This window comes from Physeter macrocephalus, chromosome 10 (genome assembly GCF_002837175.3).
Source record: "Physeter macrocephalus isolate SW-GA chromosome 10, ASM283717v5, whole genome shotgun sequence".
NCBI classification, from domain to species: domain Eukaryota; kingdom Metazoa; phylum Chordata; class Mammalia; order Artiodactyla; family Physeteridae; genus Physeter; species Physeter macrocephalus.
The window spans coordinates 81,581,224-81,603,432 of record NC_041223.1 but is presented as its reverse complement, the minus strand read 5'-3'; the positions used below and the strand labels follow the sequence as shown (position 1 = coordinate 81,603,432).

The following is a 22,209-nucleotide window of genomic DNA, read 5'->3' as shown; positions in this document are numbered from 1 at the left end:
AATTTCTGGCTTTTTTCCCACCTATGGCAAAGATCTAGGACACAAAAGCATTAAATGTTAATACCGATTCAAAATTAAATCTCCAAAACCTTGCTGAGAGAAATGAAAGCTCTAAATAACTGGAGAGAGAGAGACCATGTTCATGGATTAGAAGACGCCATATTGCTACGTTGTCAGTTCTCAATGAATTGATATATAGATTTGATGCAGTCCTGATCAAAATTTGCCAAAATTTACAGACTGACTCTGAAACTCACGTGGAAATAGTCAAACCAGCTCTGATGAAGAAGAACAGAGATGGAAGACTCACACCACCTGGTTACAGCGGTTGTCATAAAACCACAGTAAATCAAGACAGTGTGGTATTAGCGTTAGATCACCAAGTAGACCAATGGGTCAGGGAGAACGTCCAGAAGTAAACTCACACGTTATGTGGCCACTGACCTTTGACAAGAGTACAAAGGCTGTTCTGTAGTTCTGGGACAATTAGATACAGTTGGGACAATTGGATATCCACATGCAAAAAAAAAAGAAAAGAAGAATTTCAGTCCCTCACATCACCTACACAAAATTAACTCAAAATAGATCATAGTTAAACATAAGACCTAAATCCATAATAGCTTCTAGAAAGGAGGAGAAAACTGTGGGTTAGGCAACAATATCTCAGATATGACACCAACAGCATTATTCATGAAGAACAAATGGATGCCCTGGACTTCATCAACATTAAAACTGTCTGTCCTTCCAAAGATGAGCCGTATCTCCCAAGAGGGAGGAGATATAGATACACATATAGCTGATTCACTTCGTTGTACAGCAGAAATTAACACAACATTGTGAAGTAACTATACCCCGATTAAGAAAAGAAAGAAAAGAAGAGATGAGCCACAGACAAGGAGAAAATATTTATGTCACGTATCTGAGCAAAGCATTTGTATGCAGGCTATATAAATACCTCTCAAAACACAATAGGAAAGAAAGAAACAATTTAAAAAGTAGTCAAAAGATTGGAACAAATACTTCACCAAAGAAGCAATGCCATATGGCTTATAAGCACATGAAAAAATACTCAACATAATCAGTCACTAGAAAAAGGCAAATTAAAACCACAGTGACATACTACTAATACCTATTAGAATGGCTAAAATGAAACACCAACCACACCAAGTCTTGGTGAGGATGTGGAGTGATTGGAACTCTCACACACTGCTGGCGGGATTGTAAAACGGTACAACCACTTTGGAAAATAATTTGGCAGTTTCTTAAAAAGTTAAATGTACACGTACCATGTGATCTAGGCATTCCACTCTTAGGTATTTATCCAAAAATAATGACGTCTGCATAGACTCATACACCGATGTTCATAACAGCTTCATCTATAATATCCAGAGGCTTGAAAAAACCCAAAAATCCATCAACAGGTAAATGGATTTAAAACAAAACAAAACAAAACAAAACTGTGGCACACCCATACATCCATACAATGGAATACTACTCAGCAACGTGAAGGAATGAACTGTTGATACACATTGTAGCCTGGCTGAATCTCCATATCATTATTCTAAGTGAAAGAAGCCCAATTAAAAAAAAACAGTATATACCATAAGATTCCATTCATAGAGAACTCTGTGGAGATCAGCGGTTGCCTGGGGTTAGGGGATGTGGAGGGCGTAAGAGTGATGGCTTTAAAAAACAGCACAAGGAAACTTGGGGGTGATGGATATGTTTATTGTCTTCATTTTGGCCATGTGTTCATGGCCATTTACATAGGTCAAAGTGTATCAAATTTTACGCTTAAAAACATGCATTTTTTCCTTTCAGGGGTCCCTAAGACTGCCCACATGCTTGGTGATTTACTGGGACCCCTGGCACCCAGCACGTATTGTACTTGTGGATAAGATGTGTCACCGGGAGGCAGTAAGGATCCGTAGGCACATCAGTGAGGGAAAGACGTGAGGAAGGGTCCGGAGGAATCCGTGTGCCACTTCCTGTGTCCTCTGCCTCCCATGAGGGACCACAGAGCACACCTTCCCTCCAGCAGCAAAGCTCTAACTCTGGAGGTACCGTGGTTATGCCCACTGAAACCCATTTCAGGTTCAGGGTTTTTACTGGGGGCTGGTCACATAGGCACCTCTACCCACCAGTATTTCAGATGCCCGAAAAGAAAACGTGTTCAGTGGCCCAGGCGGGCAAAACAACCTTGTCAACGTAGGAACTGCTTCAAAAGCCAGATTCCCAGGTGCCAGCCAAGGGCCAGCTTATAAGCAGGCTTTTCTGAAAATCGTCGTCTCAGGGCTGTTCATTCTTTTCTGTAGTCAGTTATACCTCAGTAGCACTCTTTTTTTTTTTTTTCTCAGTAGCACTTTTAAAAAAAAATTTCAGTTAGTATGAGCTAGCACAAGGCAATGGTGATTCATTTACTGAAAAAGTGATAGACTATAAAAAAACAGTCGTTTCAGATCTGTGGAAGACCAATAGAATGGTATCTTCATTACCTGGATTGCTTCATGCTCTAAAATCTGCTCTTTGGAGTGAAGTGGGATATTAATAAATAAGTAAAGTTGGGATACTTGCTAAATGGGAGCTTCGAGTTATATTTTCATTAATACAGTAGTATAACTTTTAATTTGAATTGTACTTGAAAATCTTTGCCAAGAATATAATTTTTCTCCCTTTCATTAAATAATTCCTTGATTGATAATCTTTATTTTAATCAATTGGTTAACTGACCATGACCCAGTTCTATAGCAAATAAAAGGTCAAGCATTGGTGTTGAAGTTATAACAATCCCAACAACGGGTCCGCCTGGTGCAGCGGTGTGGCCCACCCGGCTGGGAGGGTGGGCACTGCTGAAATCCAGCCTGTGCTTTGATGGCCAAGCCAGGGGCCCCCCGGCATGGGTGCGTCCACCTGAGAAAGGGGCAGCTCTTTCTAGTTTGCAGAAAGGCGCCACGTGGGCTGACTTGGCCCCAGCACATGTCCCAGAAGGAGGTGGTGGTGACGGTGATGGTTTTCCCCCAAAGTGCTACCTGCTAGAGGCCAGCTTTGTTATCGACGTCTTTGTTTGTTTTTGCTTTTTTGTTTTTTAATTTGTATTGGAGTGTAGTTGCTTTACAATGTTGTGTATCAACATGTCGTTCCCCTTAAAGAAATCCAGGAGGTAACTTCCGGTTGAGGGCTGTCTTTAGGAGCACGTACCTGGAGAGGACCAGAGATTCCAGCCGCCCGTGTGTGGGCCTTTCCTCTCTAATTTGGCCCGATCGCCTTTGAAAGGCAGGCGAATTTAGGGGACATTTTTCTTTCTGTCAGTCGGGCGGGTGCCTGGTGTCTGTTCTGTATCTGGATCCCGTTTTGAATGTCCCCAGCCAAGATCTCTCTGTGTCCGTAACAGTAAAAAGAAATCAGAGACAGGCAACCCCTGTGGCTCCCCTGAGAGGAACTGCTGCCGTTGCTGAGTAATAAGGTGCCCTAAGGGGCAGTCAGGAACTTGCACTTGCGGAGGGACCAAGCGTGGTGCAAGATCCAGCTTTGAGACAAGCAGACAGTATTTGATGGTCACAGCTCAGCTTCCGATGAGCGATGTTCAGACATGGAGCCACTTTATTTCTCAGCCCTGAGCCCTGGCTGAGTCCGTGACAGCACAGAGCAGTGGCACCAGGCAGCCACGCGGCAGGGAGCCGGGGAACAGTCTGCCAGCAGGAGGGTTCTGGTTCCGCTAGGAAACCTTCACCTTTCGGAAATCTCCACCCCCTCCCCCACCCCGTTTCTTCTGTGGCTCACATTCCTTTCCTCGTTCAGGTTCCTTCCCCTAAGGAAGCTTCAACTACATCTCTTTCCCCTTTTGTAGATGCGAACGACGCGCAAGGTCTCTGTGTGGCCAGTGGGCCTGGTTGGCGGACGACGCTATGAACGTCCGTTGGTGGAAAACGGGAAGGTCGTCGGCTGGTACACCGGCTGGAGAGCAGACAGGCCCTTTGCCATCGATATGGCAGGTGAGCGCGAAGATCGTGGGGTTTGCTCCTGCCGGGTTGTTCCCGCAGCCCCCCCCACCCCACCGTGTGTAACTGTACTGCAGGCAGGACGCTTTGAAAGACCGCTTTGCTTAAACCCTACGTTGTGCTATGTTCAGCAGATGAACTGTTTAAACCTTCAAAGCAGGCTGGTTGGGTGATTCAAGGGGAAATTGATTTGGGGAGTGATTAGGAGACACTCATTCCATTCCATTTGTCACCTGTCCGCGCAGCCATCCCTTCATCCAGGTGCTGGGCTGGGCGGCGGGGAGCTGGGCTGTGAGAAATGCAGACCTGGCCCCGGCCTCACAGGGGTCTACAGCCTGTACCTGTCCGTGCCTCGCTCTACAAGTCCGACTGGTTGTAATATATCACATGCGTACTGATAAATTTAACAGTGATACGGTATAGGCAAGCTAATCATTTTGATGCTTATTGATTGATACATTTAGTGCTTATTGATACATTTAAGAGTGAAAATATAAAATTGGATTACTGGTTTTTCAAACAGGTATTAATGTTGAGTATAACTGTCTTTCAAAGTTTTTACTCTCTGACCAACCAACTAAACTGAATAAAACCTGTAGACCACAAATTCTAAAATGCTGCTTTATCATAAAGTGACTCATTCTCTGGGGGTTATATAAAATGATGCCTGTGATAACTGGAACGATGTGGAACGATGCATTTTGAAAGTGGAACGATGCAGTTTGAAACATGAGGCTTTGGAGGCAGAAGAGAAAAACAATCGCTAAAATCACTGATGTCTGTAACCTAGAAGATGAAGGCAGAGAAGCTTCAAAATTGATCTCATCCATCTCAGCGCCGAAACAGAGCTCTGTCTGTCAGCCTGTGCTTGGCCAATCTTTCTGTGTGCTATTTCCCAGCTGTAGTCAGAATCACTGCTCAGAACTGTGATGGGATGGAGGCTGTGTTCTGACTGGCTTCATCACTTTTATTCTGACAATACTATAAATTTGAGGGAGCGAGGTTATGAAGAGCATTAGGAGTAAAAGCTGCTGTGGAAAGCTTTGGGGATGGCCAGTCTGCTGCCCTGCTTCATGGGAGAAGACAAACTAGGGTATTTTAACTCAACATTTAACAGCATTTCCTGAGTGTCAACTTCGTGGGATTGTGTGTCATGGTCTCTGACCCAAGGATGGTCTAGATCTCTGACCCTTCCCTGACCCCGCCCCCTCCCTGTGTCCTGACCTCTCTGTCCCTCTTCCAACCCAAGCCTTATTCCTCGGTCCCCAGCTCTTGCAGCCTCAGAGCTGAGCTGGCATCTCAACCAGAGAATCTTCCTGAAGGCAGACAGACAGGCAGGTCAGCTGTATTTGGAAGGTGACGAGGATTCTCAAAAGAGGTGTCGCCTCAGTCAAGTCTGAAACTATAAGGCCGACCATAACGTGTCTTGAAAATCAAGATTTTTGCTGCTCAGAAGTGTTAAGTTTGAGCAGAAATCTTGAGGAACATTAGTCAAAATCTTGTGCTTCTCTGGGACTTAGTTTCCTCGTGTAGAATGAGGCAGTAGCATGAATGACCACTGAGGTCTTTGCTAATGAATTCTTCCTTTCCCTGGCTTCCCGTCTTGGGAAGCTCAAAGAAAAGTCCAGGTCCGTGGATTCTAAGTGAGGGTGTGACTGCTAATGCAGCCAGCTGGCAGATGTTTGGTCCTTATGGTCCCCAGGAGTTCAAGTCTGCCACATGGGATCTCTGCCCATCACCCTTCAAGCTAACTTCAAGGTGAGGGTAACATAGATATGTCTTCCTGGATTTTGCTGTAAGAACTTTATGTAGATGATCAAGTATCCAGTAAACCCATCGGGTATTTTGCATTGTTCCCCCCAGAATTTGGATCCAAATAGATATATCTAAAATTCAAGAAAGGCACATGGGTTTTGTGAATTAGGCCGGACTGGTGACAAGATATTTGATACTCTTTCACTGCCAGAATCTCTGGGAAACTTTTCTCCATGACATGACTGATGTTTGGATTTTTTAAGGCACTTTAATATATTTTCAAAGCATAATATAAGACCTATTGTAAAATATGAATGATTTGCTTGTTTTTATTATCCTTATTTTAAAATAGGAATAAAATTTCTGTCTCAAAGAAAACAACTTTTGAAACACTAAATTATTTTCTTTACATGTGAATTTGCTTTGCAAATTAGTTTTCAGTAAATTATTGATATTTTTGGAAGCCTTTAAGTGAGAGGGATTTGGTTGATAAGATAAAGATCTGACTTTGAGCAGTTTGTTCTCATTCTAAAACTTGAAATTTTACAGCTTTGTTTAGATTCCATATGATTCATTTATTCTTAGTGGGAAGGGAGAACAGACCTTTTGGATGTTCATGTACAAATGGTACTTCCCACCTCATTTTCAAGAGACACACAGACACACACATACACTCACAATCTCTAGAGAGTAGAAAGCTGGAAGCCCACTTCCCTGCTGTACCCAGGAGAGCCTGAGGATCACTGCTTTAAAAGTGGTTCTGGTGGTTGAGTGAGGGGACTGCATTGGAGCCTGGACTGCCACAAACTGATGAAAAAACATGAAACTGACAGCCTCATGGGGACCTAGCTCTGCCCTCCAGCGGGCAAGCACCAGCCTGGAGGCCCACACGGAATGTGCAGCCAACCATGTGCTACCCCGCCCTCCAGCAGGCCTGCATCCCTGCCAGAGGAACGGCCTCACAGCCATCCAGGCCAGGGCCCCGGCCCGCTACCATCACACCCACAGTAGCCAGCCCGGCCACAGCAGAAGGATGCATGCAGCCCACAGAGGGGGCACCCCTAAAGCATGTAGCTCTGGAGATGAGAGGGGAAGGGGCTCCTGGGCTTCATAGGACATCTGCTGAATGAGGCCACTTCCCCAAGATTGGGAAATGTAATTGACCCACCTCACACATAGAAGCAAACAAAATTGGGCAAAATGAGGAGACAGAGGAATATGTTCCAAACGAAGGAACAAGATAACCTCAGAAAAAGAACTAAACAAAGTGGAGATAAGCAATTTACCTGATAAAAAGTTCAAGGTGATCATTATAAACATGCTCACCAAACTTAGGAGAAGAATGAATGAACATGGTGAGAATTTCAACAAGGAGCTTGAAAATATAAATAAGAATGAAACAGAATTTAAGAATACATAACTGAAATAAAAAATACACTAGGAGGAATCAACAGTAGATTAGATGATATAGAGGAACAGGTCAGTGATCTGGAAGACAGAGTAGTGGAAATCAACTGAGCTGAATAGAGAAAAGGAAAAAGAATTTTAAAAATTAGGATAGTTTAAGAGGTCTCTGTAACAACATCAGGTGTACTAACATTTTCATTATAGGGGTCCCAGAAGAAGAAGAGAGAGAGAAAGGGGCAGATAACTTATTTGGAGAAAAAAATAGCTGAAAACTTTCCTAACCTGGGGAAGGAAACAGATATCCAAGTCCAGGAATCACAGAGAGTCCCAAAAGAGGTGAACCCAATGAGGTCCACACCAAGACACCTTATAATTAAACTGGCAATTATTAAAGAGAGAATCTTAAAAGCAGCAAAGCAACTAATTACATGCAAGGGAATAAGACAATCACCTGTCTTTTTAGCAGAAACTTTGATGGCCAGTAGGGAGTAGTAGTACGTATGCAAAGTGATGAAAGGAAAAAACCTCCAACCAGGAATACTCTGCCTGGCAAGGTTATCATTCAGATTTGAAAAAATGGAGTTTTAAAGGTAGGCAAAAGCTAAAGGGGTTCAGCACCACTAACTAGGTTTATAAGATATGTTAAAGGGACTTCTTTAAACAAAAAAGAAAAGACCACAACTAGAAATATGAAAATTACAGAAGGAAAAATCTCACTGGTAAAAGCAAACATAGTAAATGTAGTAGGTCAGCCACTTATAAAGCTAGTAGGAAGATTAAAAGACAAAAGTATAGAATCATCTGTATCCACCAAAGTAGTTAAAAAATACACAAACAAAGAGATGTAAAATAATTACACTAAATGTAAATGGACTACATGCTCCAATCAAAGGACACAGAGGAGCCGAATGGGTAAAAAACAAGACCCATATATATGCTACCTACAAGAAACTCACTTCGGATCTAGAGACACATGAAGACTGAATGTGAGGGGATGGAAAAGGTATTTCATGTAAATGGAAATGAAAAGCAGGGATAGCAGTGGTTACATCAGATGGAAGACTTTAAAACAAAGAAGTAACAAGAGACAAAGAAGAATATTATAGATATAGATAAAGGGATCAATCCAACAAGAATTGATGAATCTAACAACAACAATTGTAAATATATATGCACCCATTATAAGTACCTAAATACATGAAGCAGATATTAACAAACATAAAGGGAAAAAAATGATAGTAATATTAGTAGAAACTTTAATGCCCTATTTACATCAGTGGGCAGATCATCTAGACAGAAGATCAATAATGAAAACTGGCTTTAAATGACACATTAAAGCAGATAGAATTAATAGATATATAGAGAACATTTCATTAAACAAAGCAAAATACACATTTTTTTCAGGTGCACATGGAACATTCTCCAGGATAGATAACATGATAGCTACAAAACAAGTCTCAATAAATGTAAGAAAATTGAAATCATATCAAGCATCTTTTCTGACCACACACTATGAGACTAGAAATCAGGTACAGGAAAAAATGCAAGAAACACAAACATGTGGAAACTAAACAACATGCTACTAAGCAACCAATGGGTCTTGAAGAAATCACAGAGGGAATCAAAAAATACCTGGAGACAAATGAAAATGGAAACATAAAGTACGCAAATCCATGGGACACAGCAAAAGCAGTTCTAAGAGGGAAGATTATAGGGATACAGGCCCACCTCAGGAAACAAGAAAAATCCCACATAAATAATCTAACATTTCACCTAAAGGAACGAGAAAAAGAAGAACAAACAAAACCAAAAGTTAGTTGAAGAAATCATAAAGATCAGGGTAGAAATAAATGAAACAGAGACTAGGAAAAAACATAGACGAGATCAATGAAACTAAGAATGGTATTTTGAAAAGATAAACAAATTGATAAAGCTTTAGCCAGACTCATCAAGAAAAAAAGAGGCGGCCCAAATAAGTAAAATCATAACTGAAAGAGGAGACCTTACAACGAACACCACAGAAATACAAAGGGTTATAAGACATTACTACAAAAAATTATATGCCAATAAAATGGACAACCTAGAAGAAACGGATAAATTCTTAAAAATGTACAATCTCTCAAGACTGAATCAGGAAGAAATAGAAAATATAGCAGACAAATTCCCACTAATAAACTTGAATCAGTAAGTTAAAAACTCCCAACAAGCAAAAGTCTATGACCAAACAGCTTCATAGGTGAATTCTACCAAAAATTTAAAGAGGAGTTAATACCTGTTCTTCTCACACTATTCCAAAATTATGAAGAGGAAGGAATGCTTCCAAACTTGTTCTATGAGACCAGCACCATTCCGAGACCAGACAAAGACACCACCGACACAAGAAAGAGAGGAAGGAAGGAAGGAAGGAAAGAAGGGAGGGAGGGAGGGAGGAAAGAAGGGGAAACAAATTTACAGGCCGATATTACTGATGGACATAGATGCAGAAATATCAACAAAATATTAGCAAACTGAATTCAACAATATATTAAAATGATCACACTCCATGATCAAATGGGATTTTTCCCAGTGATGCAAGGATGGTTCAATAGCCACAAATCAATCAATGTGATACACCACATTAACAAACTGAAGAATAAAAATCATATCATCTCAATAGATGCAGAAAAAGCTTTTGACAAAATTCAACATTCACTTATGATAAAAACTCTCAACAACGTTGATAATGAGGGAACGTACCTCAATATAATAAAGGCCACATACGACAAAAGCACAGCCATAATACTCAATGGTGAAAAGCTTAAAGCATTTCCTCTAAGATCAGGAGCAAGACAAGAATGGCCATACTCATCAACATAGTATTGGAAGTCCTAGCCACAGCAGTTAGACAAGAAAAAGAAATAAAGGGAATCCAAACTGGAAAGGGAGAAGTAAAACTGTCACTGTTTGCAGATGACATGATACTATACATAGAAAATCCTAAAGATGCCATCAAAAATGAAATCTTGCCTTTGTGACAACATGTATGGATATAGAGGTTATAAGGCTAAGTGAAATAAGTTAGAGATAGTCATACCATATGACCTCACTTATATGTGGAATCGAAACAAAACAGAACGAAATGAAAACATCCTAATAGATACAAAGAACATACAGGTAGTTGCCAGAAGGGAGGAGGTGGGAGGTGGGCAAAACAGGTGAAGGGGATTAAGAGGTACAGTTCTCTAGTTATAAAATGAATAAGCCATGGGGATATAATATACAGCATAAGGAATATTGTCAGTAGTATTGTAATAACTTTGAGGACAGGTGGTTATTAGGCTTATCATGGTGATCATTTCATAAGTTATGCAGATATCAAATCATTATGTAGTATGCCTGAAACTAACATAATACTATCCATCAGCTATAGTTCAATAAAAAAAATATTTCTTAAACAAAAAGGTAAACAAAATCATACATATTCCTTTAAAAAAAAAAGAAACATGAACTTAAAGAGCCCACGCATAGCATTTCCACAGCTGTCTTGCTTTGAGGGGTTGAACATACATTCAGCAGAAGCCCCTCGGGGTCTGTCCTGTTTGTATTTCTGTGAAGCCACAGCCTAGCCTCTGCCAGAAGCTTATTTGCATATCAGGCATCGGAACTGGAATGTTTCATGCCGTTCGTGGAGTTTGACTCCGTGTCAGTCTTTATTTTGCCACACTGAACACCACAGATGTGAGTTTTGCTCTGAGATGAGAAAACTTGGTCCTGAAGTTTTCTTGTACGCACGGTGGTAGTGGCAGAAGTCATGATTATCCCTCTTGCATGGGGACATAATTTTAAAAATTCTAATGATTCTTATTGAAACAAGAACTAAGATACTCACCCACAGGATAGAAAGACCGCATCGGAGGCAGCCCTTGCCCTGGCTGTGGCGTGCAGTTGGCTTCAGCAGTTGGTCAGTGGCCACCCCACTCTCCCAAGCCAGTGAGCCCTGGGACTGTCTACACTAGCCTGTGCCTCAGGCTTTAATTCCAACACCCCAGGCACCTGGCCACTGGCTAGTTCTCAGTGCCTGAAAGCAAGGCAGTGCACACAAAGGTTTTCGTTTTAGTTTTTAGGGAGTTGCTTTCAAGTGACAGACTCACTTTGGCTGCTTCCAATGAGGTGTCAATAAGAACCATTGCTCAAAAGAACCGAGCTTAAAGTAATCTTCAGCCTCACTTGGAGGTGTAGATTTGATAAAATTCAGAACTTAAGGCTGAGATACTTATTTTGAGTTTTCAACATTTGCACGCACCGTATTCTTAGCTCTGGGGGGTGGCAGGCAGGGCACTATGCTCCCTATGTGAAGTACATACCGTTTCCAGTTGAGTCCCTGGCACACTGTAGGGACTTTATTCTGGTAAAATTCCAACTGGGTGCACTACAGTTCAGCTCTGGCCCGAACCACCCAGAGCTAGCCCAGACCCCACAAGTTAGAGGGCGTGGTCCCCTTCCTTCAGACACCAGCTCCACTTTGGGTGTCCCCAGGCCATCTGTACTTCTGATCAATGGGCTATACATTTGATGTTTTCCTCTCAGGTTTGATCATTTAATAGAAGGACTCACAGAACTCAGGATAGCCTTCAACTTGTTATTTTATTTTATTTTATTTATTGATTGTGTGTGTGTGTGTGTGTGTGTGTGTGTGTGTGTGTGTGTGTGTGTGTGGTATGTGGGCTTCTCACTGCTGTGGCCTCTCCCGTTGCGGAGCACAGGCTCCGGACGCGCAGGCTCAGCAGCCATGGCCCACGGGCCCAGCCGCTCCGCGGCATGTGGGATCTTCCCGGACCGGGGCACGAACCCGCGTCCCCTGCATCGGCAGGTGGAGTCTCAACCACTGCGCCACCAGGGAAGCCCTCAACTTGTTATTTTAAAAGATCCAAATTAGCATCAGCCAGTGAAGCGACACACAGGGTGAGGTCTGTGTGAAGGTCTGTGAAGGAAGAGCTTCTGTGCCTTTTCCACGTGGAATCAGGATGCATCACCCTCCCTCCACATTCACGTGTTCAGAACCCAGGAAGCTTCACCAAATTCTCGTGTTCAGAGTTTTTATTGGGGTTTCATCCTGTAGGCGTGATTGAGCCACGTGCTTGGATTCAGTCCCTCCCCAGAGAGTGGGATGGTGCAAGCCTCCAACCCTTTAACCCCGCAGCTGGTCCTTCTGGTACCCACCCCTGTCCTGAAGCCATGTAGGGTCCACCTCGAGCTACCTCATTAGCATAGCAGAGTCACCCCTGTCACTCAGGAAGTTTTAAGGGTTTTACAAGCTCCTTGCCAAGAACCTGACACGAAAACCACACACATTTTTTTATTACCAGGCTCAGTAAAGGATCATTTTGATGTCATAAAGAAGAGTGCGCCCATTTCCTCACTACTAATACTCTCACCCTCAAAAGCAAAGGGTGAGTTAAGGGGTGTCCTGGGGTCACTTTGTCATGGCTGATGAGACATGACTATACAGTGATAAAACTATTTCTCATGTGCAGCTTACAGAACAAGGGTCTTGGAGTCCTGTGGATGGCATGTTGCATCCCTGGGGATGGAGTGGCTCCCACGAGGGGTGGGGGGGGAGGGGGGGAGGGATGCGCTCCCACGGGGAGGTCGGGGGTGGCCTTGGAGTGTGTCCTGGGAGCAGCCACGGAGTGGGGCTGCAGGGGGAGGAGCCCCGGAAGGGGGCGGGGCCCAACAGGAAGGAGTTGGGGGACAGGTGACCACAGCCCCTGGAGAAGAGGTGGAGAGTCGTGAATTCGGCTGTTGGGCGTCTCGTGTCTCAGATGTGGACAAGGAGGGGCTGGTGAGAGGGGAAAGTGCCGGACGGTTGGGAGACCGTTCCCTGGAACGGGGGACATGGGAGGACAAAGGCCCGACAGCACGGGGAGTGAAAGGTCAGCAGGGTCGTCCGAGCAACGTCAGGTTTCCAACAGAGCAGAGAGGGAGGGCAGTTTGATCCGTGAGAGGCCTGAGGGGTACCGTTTTTGAGGCTAAAGAGGTAAGTGTTGAAAGTCCCAAAGGAGAGGAAACGAGGAGGACTCGGGACCTTAGATGGACACGTTCACCTGGGCAGATCCTCCTCTTCCTCCACGTGAGGGGCCAAGTTGGACGAGGAAACGACCCAGGAAGATGAAGGGCTGCGCGTTGGGGGCCGGACGTCTGCAGGATGGCCAAGGAGCAGAAGTGACAAGACACTGAGTCCCCCGGAGGCTGCCGGGAAGAAGGCCGTTGGGGGTGCAGGGCCCCCTCCGCCCAGCACGCACCCAGCAGAGGGAACCGGCTCCCCACGAGACACAAGATGAGGTGCAGGTGGACGCTTTGGGTTACATCTAAGGGGCGCCTTCCACGCGGGCCAGGGCGGGGCAGCAGGGTGGGAGTGGAGGCCCGCGAACCCGTGGCTCTAAGGAAGACGGAGCCGGGGTCGGGTTGTGAGGCCTGACTGGGGGGGGTGGAGACCTCTGCCCTCATCTCTGTGGCCTTGGGGAGTCTGTGGAATGTTCTGAGTAGGGCCTGGACCGTGGCAGAGGGGGGCCTGGAGGCCGCTGGGGTCCAGGTGCAGGATGCTGAGGCCAGGGTGAGGGTGTGGAAGGCCAGGGCAGCTCTTGTGGGACAGCTGTCGGGGACTTAGAACTTGTAAGGAGCGATTTCAGATTCTGCTCACAAGTCAGCAGAAATTTAGGTCTTTCTAACACTTGAGTGGTATGCGGACAGCCGATACAGTCCCTTTACTTTGGGGTTGATTTCATTGGTGTGATCTGTTGTGTTACCTTTGAGCCGTAACTTAGGAGCAGAAGGTAGGGTCATCTTGGGTAATGAGAATATTCTGTTGACCAGAAGAGTAGTTGTTTTAAAATAGAAAACTGCATATTAGGGGGGAAAAAGGTCACATCCCTGGACTAAAGTTTGTGGGTGTGCTGTCCTGCAGGCCTGCAGATGCAGGGGAGACCCAGCCCTGCCCGGGCTTCCTGGGGCCACACTGCTCCCCACTGCCCCCCGCTCGGCTGGGGCATGCAGAGCATTGCTCCTGTGCTCGTGGGGTGAAGCGACCCCCCCTCCCCCCTGCCCCAAGGCCGCCTCCAGCCCTGCTCGGCCTTCGGGGCTCCCGCACACCCTACCCCCCAACCTCGGGGCCCACACGGCGCCCCTGCCCGTAATTTTCGTTCCTCATCTCAGCCCTGCTCACCCTCTGGTCCTCATCTTCAAGGTCCCTCTTTCAGCGGAGGCTCTGCCGGCACCCAGATCAAGATAGCCCCCTAGCCAGTCCTTCACCCCTGGGAACTCCTGCTCTTCTGCCCCGCAGTGCTTTCCGCAGCGGTGGCACCGCTGTAACCGTGCCTCTTGGCACAGCCTCCACAGGGGCACAAGCCTCCGCGCCCCGGCCTCTGCTCCGTCCTCAGTTTGGGGTCCTGTGTGCCCTGCCCCAGCCTGCAGTGGGTGAGGAACTGCCCTGCACCGGGGCCTCTGCCCCACTGCCAGCTTAGCAGGCAGACCTTTTATTTAGAAAAGGGATTATAAGCGATGACTCTTCCCCCGTAGACGACCAAGGGACGACAGGAGGGCCACCGAAGAAGCCCTCTCGGGGGGCTTGCTGGAGAGAGTCGTCGTGCAGGGCCTTCTTTCTCTTGGCACTTGTTGACAAGGACGTTAGCCCGGGTTAGTTTACTTGGTGTAGATGATGCAATAATAAACGTGGGCCCAGCCCAGATCAGGTGATGATCAAAGCCAAATGAGCTTAGCCAAAGTTGACAAAGTTCGACCTTGCTCTGTGAATATAAGCACTGCAAGAAAATGGGGAGAGTGACCTTCTCGCCACTTGGGAGCCACCTGTCACTTGTGTGTGGTTTTTAGTGCGTCACTGTTCTCAGTAGAGTGACTTGGTGGGTCCCGTGGTACCTTTCGGTGCAGGATCTGGAGACCGAGGCTGGACTCTGCCCCTAGGTCAGTGCAGCGTGGCTCTCCCTGCAGCGGCTGGTCCTGACAGCAGGCAGAACCGCAGGAATGGTGGCGAAGGTTAGGGCAGCCGGAAGCCCGGCGCCCGTTGTTTCTTTTTTTTTTTCTGTTTTTTTTTCTTTTTTTTTTTTTTTTTTTGCGGTACGCGGGCCTCCCCCTGTTGTGGCCTCTCCCGTTGCGGAGCACAGGCTCCGGACGCGCAGGCCCAGCGGCCATGGCTCACGGGCCCAGCCGCTCCGCGGCACGTGGGATCCTCCCGGACCGGGGCACGAACCCGTGTCCCCTGCATCGGCAGGCGGACTCTCAACCACTGCGCCACCAGGGAAGCGGGCGCGAACCCGCGTCCCCTGCATCGGCAGGCGGACGCGCAACCACTGCGCCACCAGGGAAGCCCCGGCCGTTGTTTCTTATCCATCCCCAGAGCGAGGTGCGCATCCTGAAGACTTGCAGGCATTCGCTGACTGCGGCGGCTTGTTCGGTGCTGTCCACAGGCAGCATGACTGTGCCAGGTAGAGGTGGGTGTGCGGGGTAAGGGGCATCTGTGTGCCCGTAATCAGGGCGCTTTCCTGGGGTAGCTGCGGACGGGGCAGCCGTATCGGGGCTGGACGAGGGGGAGCGGTTGCAGGGGGAGAACTCAGAGGGATGCCGGCGCCCCATCTCACTTCAAACAGAGCAGACTGTAACTTCCTTCAAAATCTCAGTGGAATAAGGCTTTGTTTCTGTAGGACTAAGACTTCTGAAAACCACAAGTTTTCCCTGATGGCAGCGTGGTCCGCAGATGCTCTTGGTGCTTGCTTATCGAACCCTCACTCCACGAGGCTGGCATTATTATCCTCGTTTAAATACAAGGAAATGGAGGCCCAGACAGGCCGAGTAACTTGTCCGAGGCTGCACAGTGATTAAACGGTAGAACCGGGGTTCAGACTCAGGTCTGGAGATGGCCCTGCCACCCGGCTTTGAATCCCATGCCACCCACTTACAGCCCAGGGACTGGGCCCTCGATCTGAGCCGCTGTCCTCCACCTCCTCAGGTCAGAGTCCAGTGGGTTCTTCACAGAATTAGCACACACGGAGCACCGGCTACAGCACTGTAGACACCCGCCGACCGGGATGTCTGATGACCAGGAAGCAGGATGCGTCCAGCGCCGTGGGTGTGGGACCACTCCGCTCATGGCGGGGTCGCATCTGTGCGGGCGGGGCGCTGACTCCGGGGGCCCCCCCTTAGGCACAGCAGGCTGTACTTCTTGGTTTCCTCACCTGTGGATTAGGGATCAGACCGGCTGCCCTGAGGGCTATGGTGAGGCAGAAAGAAGAGATACCTGCGAAGTTCCTGCTGTTCCGTGAAGGTTTGAATCTGCACCCGCGTGTCTGTTTCAGATCCGCCTGGAAGGTTAATACTGAACATGCGGACTCCTAGCTCAGGGCTCTCGGTGAGCTGCTTTTCTCCCCTGGCTGGTGGACCTGCGTTCGTTTTCATTCCGCGAATTGGCTCAGCGTGCAGGACGGCATGTGGAGATAAACACTGGCCCTAACTTTAGAGAAAATATCCCCCAGAGAGAGAAAAACAAGCCTGGAAAGATCATTTAAGAATTTAGAAACAGATATGTACTCATTTTTGTAATTCCCCAGCTGAAAAACTTAAACAAAAAGCAGTTGAGCTTTCAAAAGAAAATGCCATTTGTAGCATGTATCGATAGATTTGCAAGGGGTTGGGTGTGGCCTCTGTTCCCACCCCCACCCCCACCCCCACCCCCACCACGAAGAGGGAGCCTTGTTCTCTGCGCAAATACCGCAAATACCGATGGCTCCAGGGGAGGGTTTACAAGATGATTCTCACGTTTTCTAATCAGGTCACAGTGGGCACGGGAAGGTCCTTTCTACCACCGTGACCTTCCTGAGCATCCATACATGTAATTTTCACGTGGAATCTGTTAAAGAGGCAGACAGTCTGTTGGTGGAAATGATGAGAATTAAGGACTGTTGCTCTGCCCTGCTAAGCTGGGGGTGCTGCTGAGACCGGCTTCAGAGGGTAAAGTCAGCTGGGTTCGCCCTCCACCCCAGACCCTCTGCCCTCAGCCCATCTTATCTCAAATCTGCCGAGCTTCGCCCTAAGCTGGTACTACCCCGCAGCCCGGAATACAGATCGTCTCTGTCTTCTCACACTTTCCTGGCTAGCTTCTTGTCACCCCTCAAGGCCCGTCCGTGGCGCCAGCATCACTTCCTCTGGGAAGTTTTTCCTGATTTTCCCTCCAGCGTAGAGGCGCTTCCGCGTGCTCCCCCGAGCCCTGCACTTAGGCGCTCCTCCTCAAGGTGGCGCTCGCGTGGGGCTCCTGCCGCCCCGCCCCCTCTGCCAGAGGAGGGGGCACGGGTCTCCTGCCTCCCCAGGCCTGGCACCGTCCCTGACGTTGTAGCTGGAATAATGTCTGCTGAATTCATGAATGTTTACTCATCTTCCTTTTCTAGTTTAAGGATTATCAGAATTACAAGTTTTACAAGCTTCTTGTTCCTCTGAGACCACATTGCCCTTATCTCTTGTGATTTTTTTTAAGGGGAGGATAATGAGCTGTACTCCAGACAGCTCCCTAAACAGGGTCTACTTCAGTGGTTCTCAGCCTGGCTACACCTCAGAATGACCCAGGGAGCTAGGAGAAAATACCGAAACCCGGGCTCCATCGCTGATCAGTTAAACCATCACCACCACTGGGTGTAGGCCTGGTGTTGGGGTGTATGTTTATTTTAAGTCTTGAGGGGATTATAAAGTGCAGCCGGAGACCAGAACGGCTGGTGCAGGTGGTCAGAAGCTGCATGTTCCCTCCTCTGGTTCATTCTAGTCCATTCTGTAGGCTGGATCCCTTCCATGCTGATCTCAGGTGGCCTCAGCTTGCAGCGGCTTGAAGCAGGGTTTCGGTTCCCGGCCAGAGATTGAGGTCGGGCCGCGGCAGTGAGAGTGCCAGATCCTAGCCACTAAACCAGTGGCCAGTGACAAGGCCCTGGCCCTTTGGCTTTGCAGAAGAGAATTCCCACAAAGATGGAAACTAGTGAAATAGGTAAAGTGTTTACTAGGAGGAAAGAGAGTACAGTACGTGTGGGTAGACACACGGGTGGACTCAGAGAGAGAGTCACACCCTCATGGCAGTTTGAATCACTTTTATGGGGCATTTCTTCTGGGTTTCCTTTGGCCAATCATCTTGCTTTGCCTGGTTCTGAATCTGTATTTGGTTTATCTCAGGGTCCTCCCATGTGTGCATGAGCATCTTTTAGCCAAGATGGATTCTAGTGAAGAGGCCTATGGGTAGGTTGACATCATTTACTATGGGGTGGCACCACCTCCCTTTTGACCTTCAAGGAGCCTTTCTGCATGTGTGTAGCTGGGGAGGTCTCCTGACTTCAAGAATGAGGAATATGTGGTCTTTTATCTCTTACCTGGGCAGGGCCCAGACTCTCCTATTACCCTCCTGTTATCTTCATCTTGGAGTATCGGTCCACAGGGGACAAACTCCAGCTTCTCAGCCTGGGGCTCATCTATCTCCTGCCTCAGTGCCACCCCTTGAGTCAGTCTGGGGTTTGAGGTAGGATAGCACCATGCTACGAAAGGTTTGAGAATACTTAATAAAATTATTTCCATAGAAGACACTTTCATTGGTCAAACAAGTCTAGACCTGAGCACAGAGAGTAGTTTTTAAAATCATAACAACTGAAAAGCATCATTAACAATATAAAGACTGCCTGTATTCACTGGGAATGCAAGTTTAATCTATTTTTTTAATTGTGGTAAAATATACATAAAACTGACCATTTTCACCATGTTTAAGTGTACAGAGGCATCAAGTACATTCACACTGTTGTGAACTGTTCACCACTGTCCATCTCTAGAACTTCTCACAAACCGTAACTCTGTACCCATTTGTCGACTGAAAAAAAAGCACAACCTAAAAGTTGAGAGTTATATTTTATCTGAGGACATTACTGAGGACTGTAGCCCAGGAATTGGCCTCTCAGATGGCTCTGAGGGACTGTCCCAAAGCGGTAAGGGAGGAGCCAGGAGATATAGGCATTTTTGCTGGAAAAAAAAAAAGTAGTCGAACATCAAAAGATTACTGCTAATCAATAAAAAACACTATGCAAGTTAATGAATTTTGTGCTTTTCTATGTATGGGAAGATGCAAGAGTCTGGGCTCACTGAAATTATTCCCTTTAATATTTATGCATCTTAACTATCTAGGGCCAGTATCCTGTCTTTCTCCATCCTGAATTTCGTCAGGGTATGCGTCAGGGCAACCGTAGTGGCTGATGGTTTCATGGCTGCAACCTTTGTTGTTTACTGATTTGGCAGGTGACGTATTTTTTTTTGTCCACACTCTAAACAATAACTTCCCACTCCCTCCTCCAAGTCCCTGGTAACCACTGTTCTACCTTCTTATCACTATGAATTGGACAATTCTATGTTCCTCATATAAGTGGACTTATACAGTGTTTGTCCTTTGTTGAGCCAATAGAACTACCTTCCCCTCTACAGAACCTTCGATGTTAGTATGCCTCAGTTCTTTGCCACCAACCTACTAGAAAATCATTCGTGGATATTTTTAGTATTCAGTTAATTAGACCTCCTGAATTTATCTTTTATTCTGTGGATCAAGTTTTTCACCCTTGTTCAGCATCTTGATTGTTTCCTCAGAAGATTTAGTTTTCTATGATGGTTTATTGTTTCCAGAGCAGAGATTTAAATGAATTGTTTATAGATTAAATAAAGAACACTTTTTAGAAATAAAGAATTTTTTTTCCCCCCACGAAGAACAATGACTGCTAAAAGGCTTTTGAGAAGTTTTAAAAACTAGATGGTAGTAAAGACAAAACAAAACAAAAAAACAGTCTACCCTGAAGCAATCATACAGCTTCAGGTAGTATTCTGGAGCAGATTAACAGACCTATTTAACAGCCAGGCATTGCTTTTCCATTCCTATTCTGTGCTAGAGGAAAATCACCCTAAAGTATGATTGGAAGTAAGTGTGGAAAGCTGTAGTTCTGTCTGCCCCTTAGGAAGCAGGAGATTAGGAAGGAATCATTATCATGGTCATTAAAGAGCACAGCCTGGCATGCAAGCATTCACTATTAGAACCATGAAAATCTGTAGTTGAACATTTGCATGAAACAGTGGCAATTTAGAAATGATAGTAAATAGATAAAGGACACATTCCTATTAGACAGCCCTTTTTTTTGCTTTCTGTGTCTGATTTAAGTCTAGTGAAAATGATTCTTGAAACACTACTGTTAACATTTGTTTTTTCAGTTAATTGTTGGCAGATGCTAAGACTGGAAGGAATAAGATTATGAAAAAATGTACTTAAGTATCAGTTTTCCATTTTTTAATAGAGATATGATTGACATATGACATTATATTATTGTCAGGTGTACAACATAATGATTTGTATTTATATATATTACAAAATGACCACCAGAATGAGTCTAGTTAACTTCCATCACCACACATAGTTACAAATTTATTTTCTTCTTGTGATGAGAACTTTTAAGATTAAGGTGGTACTCTCTTAGCAACTTTCAAATATATGATAGAGTATTATTAACTATAGTAATCATGCTGTACATTACCTTCTCAGGGCTTATTTTGTAACTGGAAGTTTATACCTTTTGACCACCTTTACCCATTTAGCCACCCTCTATCCCCCACTTCTGAACCACCAATGTATTCTCTGTTTCTTTGAGTTTGATTTTGGGTTTTTTGTTTTTTGGGGTTTTTTTAGAATTCACATATATGAGAATCATGAGATCATATAGTATTTGTCTTTCCCAGACTTGTTACACTAAGCATAATGCCCTCAATGTCCATCCGTGTTGTTGCAAAAAGCAAGTTTCCTTCTTTGTAGTGGTTGAATGATATTCCATTATATGTATATATGTACACCACATCTTACAACATCTTAACTGTTGTAAATAGTGCTGCTATGAACATTGGGGTGCATGAATCTTTGTGAATTAATGTTTGCATTTTCTCGTGATAAATACCCAGAAGCAGAATCGCTAGATCATATGGTAGTTCTATTTTTAAATTGTTTTTGTTTTTGGTTTTTTTTTGGTTTTTTTTTTTTTGGTTTTTTTTTGTGTGTGTGGTACACGGGCCTCTCACTCTTGTGGCCTCTCCCGTTGCGGTCACAGAATTAGCACACACGGAGCACCGGCTACAGCACTGTAGACACCCGCCGACCGGGATGTCTGATGACCAGGAAGCAGGATGCGTCCAGCGCCGTGGGTGTGGGACCACTCCGCTCATGGCGGGGTCGCATCTGTGCGGGCGGGGCGCTGACTCCGGGGGCCCCCCCTTAGGCACAGCAGGCTGTACTTCTTGGTTTCCTCACCTGTGGATTAGGGATCAGACCGGCTGCCCTGAGGGCTATGGTGAGGCAGAAAGAAGAGATACCTGCGAAGTTCCTGCTGTTCCGTGAAGGTTTGAATCTGCACCCGCGTGTCTGTTTCAGATCCGCCTGGAAGGTTAATACTGAACATGCGGACTCCTAGCTCAGGGCTCTCGGTGAGCTGCTTTTCTCCCCTGGCTGGTGGACCTGCGTTCGTTTTCATTCCGCGAATTGGCTCAGCGTGCAGGACGGCATGTGGAGATAAACACTGGCCCTAACTTTAGAGAAAATATCCCCCAGAGAGAGAAAAACAAGCCTGGAAAGATCATTTAAGAATTTAGAAACAGATATGTACTCATTTTTGTAATTCCCCAGCTGAAAAACTTAAACAAAAAGCAGTTGAGCTTTCAAAAGAAAATGCCATTTGTAGCATGTATCGATAGATTTGCAAGGGGTTGGGTGTGGCCTCTGTTCCCACCCCCACCCCCACCACGAAGAGGGAGCCTTGTTCTCTGCGCAAATACCGCAAATACCGATGGCTCCAGGGGAGGGTTTACAAGATGATTCTCACGTTTTCTAATCAGGTCACAGTGGGCACGGGAAGGTCCTTTCTACCACCGTGACCTTCCTGAGCATCCATACATGTAATTTTCACGTGGAATCTGTTAAAGAGGCAGACAGTCTGTTGGTGGAAATGATGAGAATTAAGGACTG

At 45.9% G+C, this 22,209-nt stretch overlaps 1 protein-coding gene across 2 annotated transcripts in view; it reads left to right on the top strand.

The window, feature by feature from the left end:
• Positions 1-22,209, top strand: part of B3GAT2 (beta-1,3-glucuronyltransferase 2) — a 76,809-nt gene that overhangs the window by 29,385 nt on the left and 25,215 nt on the right. For both annotated transcript variants that reach the window (XM_024132950.2, XM_055087650.1), the window contains exon 2: positions 3,848-3,992. In XM_024132950.2, the coding sequence (XP_023988718.1) occupies positions 3,848-3,992 (145 nt within the window). The remainder of the gene's footprint in view (positions 1-3,847; positions 3,993-22,209) is intronic.